The sequence below is a fragment of the Carassius gibelio genome, chromosome B6, assembly GCF_023724105.1.
Source record: "Carassius gibelio isolate Cgi1373 ecotype wild population from Czech Republic chromosome B6, carGib1.2-hapl.c, whole genome shotgun sequence".
In the NCBI taxonomy this organism is placed as follows: domain Eukaryota; kingdom Metazoa; phylum Chordata; class Actinopteri; order Cypriniformes; family Cyprinidae; genus Carassius; species Carassius gibelio.
The window spans coordinates 18355110-18365352 of record NC_068401.1 but is presented as its reverse complement, the minus strand read 5'-3'; the positions used below and the strand labels follow the sequence as shown (position 1 = coordinate 18365352).

General features: G+C 38.7%; 1 protein-coding gene across 1 annotated transcript; it reads left to right on the top strand.

Moving 5' to 3' along the window:
* The first annotated feature begins 2247 nt into the window (after positions 1 to 2247).
* On the top strand, positions 2248 to 7627 carry LOC127959063 (sterile alpha motif domain-containing protein 3-like). Its single transcript, XM_052558053.1, has 3 exons — positions 2248 to 3246; positions 3461 to 3619; positions 7604 to 7627. The coding sequence occupies exons 1-3, from the start codon at positions 2275 to 2277 to the stop codon at positions 7625 to 7627; spliced, it is 1155 nt and encodes a 384-aa protein (XP_052414013.1). The 5' UTR covers positions 2248 to 2274.
* Positions 7628 to 10243: the final 2616 nt, after the last annotated feature.

The window sequence follows — 10243 nt, the reverse complement described above, 5'->3', positions numbered from 1 at the left end:
TACAGGATTTGATAAAACACAAAGTAGCATCACTGTTACTTCGCATGCAAACAACTTTACACGTCTCAAAGGCCACCACACAGGAAATTGTAAATGAGCTTTGCAGTGTTTATTCAATTGTGCAAGAGTTCACTCCAAGAATAATTGAAAGTGTATTGGTTAAGCACAATTGTTTATTAACCAATGAATTGACTGCTGCCTTAGCTGAGATAGTTGAAAAAACAAATCCCCTAACTTCCATTTCAAATAGTGGCCCTTTGGAACCGAATACAAAAGAACCACTTATTACAAGGACAACTTCAAGCTAGATAAATTGTAATTGAGTGAATTGTAATAGATAAAAAGTAATTGAGCCAGTTGAATATTTGTTAGAATCGTCCTCCCAAAGAAAGTTTATTTATATTCCAATTTTGGAAGTTTTGACTGAGTTGTTGAACCGTGATGACATTTTGGATAAAATCCTGCAGGAAACTGCTGACCAATCCGGTCAGATTAAAACATACAGAGATGGACTGTGCTGCAAAGGGAATCCTTTGCTCTCCTCAGAGAGTCTAAACATTGCACTTGGGATGTATATAGATGACTATGAGGTATGTAACCCACTGGGCACATAAAAAAAAAAAGCATAAGGTCTGTGCAGTGTATTGGTTAATATCAAACTTGCCAGCACAGTATAGGTCTTCGGTACAATCAATTTATCTAGCTTGTCTGTGTAATAGCAGTGATGTAAAGATTTATGGCTATGATGCCATTTTTCAACCACTCATTAAGGACATTCAAGTCCTTGAAGAGGAAGGATTGTATGTTCAAAAACTGGGAACAAGTGTCAAGGGTTCTGTGTTGTATGTGTCAGCGGACAACTTGGGTGCCCACTCGCTAGCTGGCTTCCAAGAAAATTTTAATGTAGATAAATTCTGCAGGTTTTGCCTAGCTAGTCGCAAGGATATTGACTTGCATGAAGTCAGAGAGGGGGTGTTTCCACTCAGGACAATTGAAACTCACAAACACACCCTTGATGAATTGAAGATGAATTCACTGGTTTCCCTGAATGGTGTAAAGAGAGACTGTGTTCTTGAGAAACTGAATTATTTTCAGACAATTCAAGGGTTTCCTCCCGATTTTATGCACGACCTGTTTGAAGGTATAGTACCAACAGAATTAAGTCTTTGTATCAAGTCCTTTATCTCCAAAAGGTACTTCACATTAGATGACCTTAATGCTGTCATCAAATCATTTCCTTTCAAGTTTACTGACAAAACAAACAAACCACAACAAATTTCAAAGACTTTTGTGTCAAAACATTCAATTGGTGGAAACTGCCATGAAAACTGGACTCTGTTAAGGCTACTGCCATTGATGATGGGTCACAGAGTACCAGAAGGAGACAAAACTTGGCTACTAGATCTGAAAGATATTGTTGAGCTCCTAGCTACTGGACAATTTTCTGATGAGACATTGTGCTACTTGGAGTCCAAAATCTCAGAACACAGGTGCTTGCTCAAAGAGTGTTTCCCAGATTTCCATATTCTCCCCAAACATCACTTCTTGGAACACTATCCTGAGATGATTCGTCGATTTGTGACAGATTTTTGGACTATTCGCTTTGAGGCGAAGCACAAATTCTTTAAGAGAGTTGTACATGATAGTAAAAACTTCAAGAATGTCTTGCTCACTCAGGCCAAAAAGCATCAGCTTGCTTTGACTTACTTCTTGGATTTGCCAAGTGTTTTCAAACCTGATCTAGAAGTAGGACGCGTTGCTGTCGTTTCACCTGACACACTTGAACGTTCAGTGAGGCAGGCCATTGAGCATAAATATGGAAACCTAAACACTGTACTACTTTCAACCCATGCATGCATCTATGGTACCAAGTACTCAGAGGGAATGTTTTTGTCTGTAGGGCACACCAGTGGACTGCCCGACTTTGGCGAGATTGTTAAAATGATAATTGTGAAAAACAAAGTGTCATTCATCCTCAAACCCTTCAAAGCCTGGTACATAGAGCATTTGCGAAGTTATGAGCTAACGAGTTATTGCTCTTCAGAACTGCAGGTTGTGGAACACCAGGAGCTTAATGGATACCATCCACTTTATCCTTATGTCAGAGCTGGCAAGTTAAATATCACACCAAAAACCTTCTTGCTTCACTAAGGTACATTTAATTTTTTTTAGGTGTTCACATTAAAATATGTAATCATCAATCAAATTAATAACATCTTTTTACTTTTTACCCAGTTGGAGAGAAACCCTGGAATCTTCTGTTCCTATTTCAAAATGCTGTTCCGCGTGATCATCTCCCCACAGAACATTCAAAAAGTTAGACTTGATCCTGTTCCAGATTCTGTTGATGGCCTCAAGCTTGAACTCAAAAGCAAGCTCCAGCTAAAAGATTCTTTTGACCTTCAATATGAAGATGAAGACTTCCATGATTTCTGTAACCTTACCTGCGTAGCTGATCTGCCCAAAGACAAGGTGACACTGAAGGTCCTTTTTACCTTTCCAGATACATTGTCAGACTCCAGTTTAGACACTACAATTTTAGGTGAATCGTCATCTCCATCAACTTCTTCACCCAGCATCCATTCAGAGTTATCTGCCGCCCGTTCGCAGCCATGGCCAACCACCTTTCCCATCCCTGTTTTTACTTATGATGTGGAGCTGAGGCTAAGACAAGGTAATGAGGCATTTCGAAAGGATGGAACACTTCTGTCAATTCCCAGAGACATTAAGATTGAAATTCTTGAGAAACTCGCAGAAAATATATACTCATACAAAGCCTATCCTGGGAATGAAGAGATTGAGAGTGTAGCGGCTGCCTTAATTGAAAAACACCCCTGTCTCAAAGAGCCAAGCTCCACATCTGGTTTGTATGGGTGGAAAATTAGTTTGAAATTTAAAATGGGCAATTACAGACAAAAGCTGAGAGATGCTGGTTGTCAGGAACTGAAAGTGAATTCTGAAAGGAGAAGTCTTGGGGAGACAAGAGGAAAGCGAAACAAAGTCAAGAAACCAAGACGCTGTGAAACTAATTTTCTACCAGATCTACCTCAGGGCAAAGACCGGGAAAGTCTAGAAAAGGAAAGAGAGCAAATGGCTGTGGAGATGATGAAGAGGACTCCAGACATTACATTGGTTGATGCTGCTATGAGCAGCACATATTCTTTGAGAAGCCAAGAAGTCGTTGATGAGGAGCCACCAGTGTCACAAATGAAAATCCGATGGCCAGCAATTTTCACTGAGAGACAGGTAAATTGTGTTTATTTGTTTCTGTGTGCTTTGAATTAATCAGAAAATCTTGGGCTGTGAAAGTTGTGCTGTTCTATTAGAAAGATATGGGCAAACTTAATATCCTAAGATTATGTTGAGTGATTTATTTATTTATTTATTTTTTACTTGTTAATGTTTTAAGACTGTCCCTGAGATCTTTGTTCAATTTGTAAATGTATTTATGTTTTTATAGATCAGCAAAGAATTCACCAGGCTTGTGTCAAAGGATCTGAGCAAGTCCTTTTTGGAAGGCCTAGATGGTCATCTCTCAAAGCTGATACAGTTATTCCGATCAAAGCGTTATGAGGACATTCCAGAAATGACTTCAATACTGGAGAGCCTTGATAAGAATGTGAGTCAATTTATTTTAAAGCAGTCACATTACTTCCTGAACAAGTGCGCACCCTAGTCCGTGTTGCTTTCACATTCACCCGAACTGCGGCACGGTTTGAGTGCAACCAAACAAAGACCACTTCCTCCAGGTAGTCTTGGCTTCGGTACCCCAGTGGACACCCGAGTCCACATGACCGCGTTCACATTATGATTTTGTCATGTGGACTCGGGTGTGCACTGGGGTACCGAAGCCAAGACTACCTGGAGGAAAGCGACACGGACTCGGGTGCACACTTGTTCAGGAAGTAATGTGACCTGTGCATGCGTTTAAAGCTTATTATGATGTATTTAGTTACATATAATACATGTAAGGGATGATAGTGTTGATGATTTACCTTGGATACGAGCGAGAGTTAGCCTTCAGTGTGTTCGTGCATAGTGTGTGGAATCAGGACAACAATTATTAATATATATTAATAAATATATATTGAGCCACGTTCTGTTTTCTATCATGCGTCATGCACATTTGTGATGAATTAATAACGCACCAGGGTTTGATAGAATCCAGTTGAGTGTGAAACCAGAGCAACGCTGCGGGGGTCGCCGGAAACAATCGCGCTCGGAGTCCATAAGACCGCAACAAACGATCCCATTGTGAAAGCAGCCTTAGACACTCCTGGTTAAGTGACATGAGCTGGTTACATCCACTATTAAATCTTATTTTGGTGCTGAACAAAAAGGTAACAAACAACAGTTGTTGTTCCACATCACTGGTGATTTATTTACAACAAAAGTATACAAGTGTACATATTTGAAATTAATGTGTTTATTTTTCAAGACAGGGAGGGGGTGAAAGGATGAATGAAAAGAAAAACAAAGGATTGAACAAATAAAGCAGGTACTTTAACCATTAAAATTCACTTTTGAAGTGATACAGCGCCTGTTCATTGGAGTTGGATCAGACTCATGCACCGCAAGAGTTCACTCTTTGAAGGGCAAGTTGCTGAGATAAGAAACTATTTTCTCCTTCTTGCTACTATTAGCACTTAAACTGTTACACTGTTTTAAATATTAAGACCATTGTTATTTTATATTTGATTGTTTTAAGTGTAACATTGGTATTCTTGACTGTTTTCTTGTTCCCTTGTCCTGCTTCTTTTCTTGTCATGTTTGACATTTGATTGGGAATTGAAGACACTTTTATTTGAAGTTGTTAAACACAGGTTTAAAGGGAATTCTTTATGTACTCTTGTTCCTGTAAGGAAAATATCTGATAATGACAAGGAGAGTTATTTGTACTATTTTGGCTCTAAAATGGGTCTGTGCATAGAGAAGTTTGCAGATGTTTCTCTAAGCTATATATTTTAATATTTGATATTCTAGAATTGTTTTTTTTTTTTTTTCAAACATACTGTTTTCTTTTTACCTTGTCCAGCTTCTCTTTCCTTGTCATGTGTCTACTAATTACAATTGAAGACACTGTTTTTAGACAGTGAATTTTTTCAACAGCTTTTATTGTGAATTCTTCATGTGCACTTGTTCCTGTAAGGAAAATATCTGATAATGACAAGGAGAGTTATTTGTACTATTTTGGCTCTAAAATGGGTCTGTGCATAGAGAAGTTTGCACGTGTTACTGTGACCTGTATATTTTAACATTGGTATTCTAAAAAGAATTTCAAACAGACTGTTTTCTTGTTCCCTTGTCCTGCTTCTTTCCTTGTCATGTTTGATGTTTGATTGGGAATTGAAGACACTATTTTATTTGAAGTTGTTAAACAGCTTATAGTGAATTCTTCATGTACTCCTGTTCCTGCAATGAAAATATCTTATAGTGACAAGGAGAGTTATTTGTACTATTCTCTAAGAATGGGTCTGTGCATAAAGAAGTTTGCACATGCTTGTGTGAGCTGAATATATGTGAGGGTTTTTCTTGTGATGTTTTCATATCTTTGCAAGCTAATAGTTTTTGAGTGCAGTGCATCTGTTTGAAAAATAAATGCTGAGAGTTTCAATTTTGCAGCTGTGTTGATTTCATTTAAAAATCTGGTTCCAGGTAGATATCTAGAACTTCTTGTGAAAGCAAGCAGTGAAGTCTAGTAAACTCAAAAAGTTAAGTTCTGATGTTGATGAAAAATTACTATTTTATGTCAATTAGACTTGGTTAATGGTTGTGAAAACATGAAAAATTAAGTTCAGCCAATATGTTTTTAAGTTGACTTAACAAAAAAATCTAAATGCTTATTAATTGATACAATACGTTGGCCCAATTTACTGCAAGTTATTTCAACAAATACATATAAGTTGAGTGAACTTAACTCCTCATGTTGGCTAAACTTAACTGAGTCAATGCAATAAGATGACTTGACCAAGTCAAGTTGTGTCAACAAATCATTTTTTACAGTGTATTGGAGCAAATGATATTGACTCTAGCCCAGCTTCATAAACCCACTCCTTTATTTTCCATGCAAATCCTTTACCAGTTGCATTTAAAATTTCCCAGCAATCATTCAGAACTTCCCTTACAGGATGACTATCTTTTTGTCCTTGTAAGTTTACCCAGTATGCCATTGCTAGTTTCTGTCTTCTTATACTTAATGCCATTTCTGAAGTCTCTACTTGTAATGCTGCAATAGGTGTGGTTTTAACTGCTCCTAAAATTAGTCTTAATGCTTTAGCTTGCATGACATCTAATTTCTTTAACAACGTTGATGATGCCGACTCGTAAACAATACATCCATAGTCTAGGGTTGATCGCATAAGCTCAACATAAATGCCCTTTAATGACTGCTTATCAGCACCCCAATCTTGACCTGCTACTGCTCTCATTCCATTTAACATTTTTCCACATTTCTTTAATATAAAATCTACATGGTCCTTCCATGATAATTTGTCATCAAACCATACTCCTAGATACTTAAATTTTGACACTTTCTCTAAAGAAGACCCATATAATTTAAGTAGTTTATTCTCTTTAATTTTCTTCCTTATAAATATCTGGTAACATGTTTTGGATATTGAGAATTTAAATCCCCATTCTAATGACAATTTTTCAACTACTTCTATAGTTTCTTGAATTTTATTCATATTAAAAGATATATTCCTTCCTCTTTTCCACATTATTCCATCATCTGCATATAACCCAGTGCTAATTCCCGGAGCCACTTTTCCAAATATGTCATTAATCATTATATTAAATAATATAGGACTAATCACACTTCCCTGAGGTGTTCCGTTTTCCACACTTAGAATTTGATATACTTCACCACCCGCTTTAACATGAATTGTTCTGTCAAATAAAAAACTTAAAACCCAATTCTTCCTTCTATTCCTGTGCTCTTCATTTTAATAAGTAATCCCTCCTTCCACAACATATCGTATGCTTTTTCCATATCAAAGTAAACTGCCACTAGTCCCTCTTTAACTGCTATAGCTTTTTTAACATCTGTTTCCAGTTTTACTAATGCATCTAATGTTGATCGTCCTTTCCTAAAACCATACTGATTAGATGCCAAGGCTCCCTTACTCTCAAGTACATAATTAAGCCTGTTCACAATTATTTTTTTCCATCAGCTTACATAAATTTGATGTAAGCGCTATTGGCCTGTAATTCCCTGCTATCGATGCATCTTTCCCTGGTTTAGCTACTGGAATTATTACTGCATGTTTCCATGACCTAGGCAGTCTTCCTTCTGTCCATATCTTATTAAACAAGTCCAATACTGCTTTAAGAGTTTTATCATTTGCGTATTTAATCATAATATAACAAATTCCATCTTGTCCAGGTGCTGTTGGTTTTATCCTCTGTAATACTCTTTTAAGTTCCCATATTTCAAAGTCAGCATCTTATGCCCCTTTTCCATCACGTCTCTTAGTATAAATACCAGGATGTTGATTTAAAATTCCCTTTCTATTCATTCTGTATTTCTGATCTAGATTTTCTGTACTGTGTGCTTTCTGAAAGGTTTTAACTAATAATTCTGCCTTGTCTTTTTCTGTTATAGCTGTCCTTCCATCTCCTGAGATAACTGGTATGTTCCTGGTTTTATATACTCCAATCATCTTCTTTAACAATCATCTTCCATACCTCTCCTAATTCAGTTTCCTTCCCTATGGATGCACAATAATCTCTCCAATATTTATTTTTTGCCTGCTTAATTGTCCTTCTAGCCTTTGCTCTCTCCCTCTGATATTCTATTACTGCTTCTGATGTGATAGTTCTTTTCAGCCTTTTAAAATGCTTTCTGGTTTTAATTGACTTTCTGCATTGATCGTTCCACCATGGAACAGCTTTCTTCCTCCCATTTCCTTCAACTTTTGATATACTTTTTTCTGCTGCTTTGACTAAACTCAAAGTTAATTTCTCTGCACACTTATCAATATCATCTTCTGTACTATAATTGTTTAATTCTAATTCACATGTTTCATTATACTTCTCCCAATCAGCTTTTTCAAATTTCCATCTATATTGTTTTACCATCATACTTCTTTGCATTTCAACTCCTACCGTACAAATTATTGGAAAGTGGTCACTCCCAACTGAAGACTGTTCTAACACCTCCCATTGACATTTTGCTGTATTGACGCTGAGACTATTGTTAGATCTACACATGATTTTATATGCCTCCTAATGTCAAACCTTGTTCCACTACCATCATTTAATGGAGCTCCCCTGTTAATTATGCATTATAAAACATGTTTACAGCAAAATCACAAGCATGCTATATTTTGTAGGTAACAGACAGGGTTTAGATTAAGCCTGTGAAACCTGGGGATAGCGTCTTTAGACCTTTTGCTTATAGGTTGCTTACTTTACACCTTAGTTTTAATAAATTAGTAACTTCAAAAACAATACCACTATATGAAAATGACTTATACACTTCAATTTAAATAATTATTTCAGGGAAAAAAACCCATCTCGGTTATGTATGTAACCATGGTTCCCTGAATAGGGAATGAGATGCTGCGGTGACGTCACCACTATGGGAACACCTTCGATATGACGAATATCTGAAGCCCTATACCATCCCGCCAATCCTATTGGCCAAATAGCGCATGGCACCACCCTACGCATGCGCACGCATCATATACCTGGGTGCCGCGCACCATTTCGCTCAGATTTCATGACTGAAGAAGAAGAATGCTATCCAGGCCAGGACCGCAGCATCTCGTTCCCTATTCAGGGAACCATTGTTACATACGTAACCGAGATGTTCCCTTTCATAGGTCACTTCGATGCTGCGGTGACGTCACCACTATGGGAACGCTATACCATAACGCCTGACGTACCTGATAGCTGGGATCCGAGGAAGCATCTGCTCAAGCACAGAGAACCCGGGAGCCAGGAGCCATCCTCACATCCAGACTGTAAGACTTGATAAAAGTCGCAGCACTGCCGCAGCACAGATATCATCCATTGAAGATCCACTGAGAAAAGCTTGAGAAGAAGCCACAGCTTTTGTGGAATGAGCTTTAACTCCTAAGGGTGAAGTGAGCCCGCGCGACTCATAGACTAAAGATATTGCCTCCACCAGCCAATGGGACATGCGCTGTTTTGTAACTGCATGGCCTTTATTCTTATGTCCAAAACAGACAAACAGCTGGTCAGACTCACGGCATGGGGCTGTACGATCCACATAAGCCTTTAATCAGAATCAGAATCAGAATGAGCTTTATTGCCAGGTATGTTTACACATACGATGAATTTGTTTTCGTGACAGAAGCTCCACAGTACAACAGAATGACAGTGACAGAACATAAAACACATAATAAAAGAATAAAAAATACAATAATAATGTGTGCTTTAATAATTAAAGCTCTCACAGGGCAAAGACTTAGATCTCCTGACCCCGCCTCAGCAGGGGGTAAAGCCTCCATGACCACTTGCTGAAAGCGAAAGGGATTAGATGCGACCTTAGGAACATAATTAGGCCTCGGTCGCAACAGCACCTTCACAGAGCCTGGTGCAAATTCCATGCACGAGGATGAAACAGAGAGAGCCTGTAAATCCCCTTGAGGGAGGATAAAGCCATAAGAAGAAGTGACTTCAGAGTAAGGATTTTATCCGGTACAGTTTCCAAGGGCTCAAATGGATGCCCCGATAAACCCTGCAACACAATGGATAAATCCCATGAAGGAACTCGCACGGGGCGGGAAGGCCTCAGCCGTCACGCACCATGTATGAAACGAGAAACCAGTGGATGACGGCCCACTGAGGCACCATCTATATATCCGTGGTAAGCTGAAATGGCTGCCACGTAAACCTTTAGAGTGGCTGGTGTCACTCCATCAGAAAAACGGTCCTGAAGGAACTCCAGCACTGAAGCCACTGGGCAGTAAACTGGATCCACATTACGATTTTCACACCAGGTTGTAAACAGTCTCCACTTGAAAGCATATAAGCGTCTCGTAGAAGCTGCTCTAGAATTCAGTATAGTCTCAGTGGTTTCAACCGAAAGACCGGGACACACTACTGATATTGGTTATACAGACTGATCAGGTCCGCAAACCACGGCTGCGTGTGCCACCGCGGAGCCACCAGCAGCAGCTGTTCCACTCTGTCCAGCCATATTCTGGATAATACTGCTGGGATCAAACAAATCGGGGGAAAAGAATACAAACTGGTCCTGGGCCAGCTGTGAGCT

Bases quoted from the DNA above. Each gene is read 5' to 3' on its own strand.
- LOC127959063 (XM_052558053.1), top strand. From the start codon at position 2,275: ATGCTGTTCCGCGTGATCATCTCCCCACAGAACATTCAAAAAGTTAGA. The intron at 3,247-3,460 runs GTAAATTGTGTT...ATGTTTTTATAG, and splicing joins CAATTTTCACTGAGAGACAG to ATCAGCAAAGAATTCACCAG. The intron at 3,620-7,603 runs GTGAGTCAATTT...TTTCTGTTATAG, and splicing joins TGGAGAGCCTTGATAAGAAT to CTGTCCTTCCATCTCCTGAG.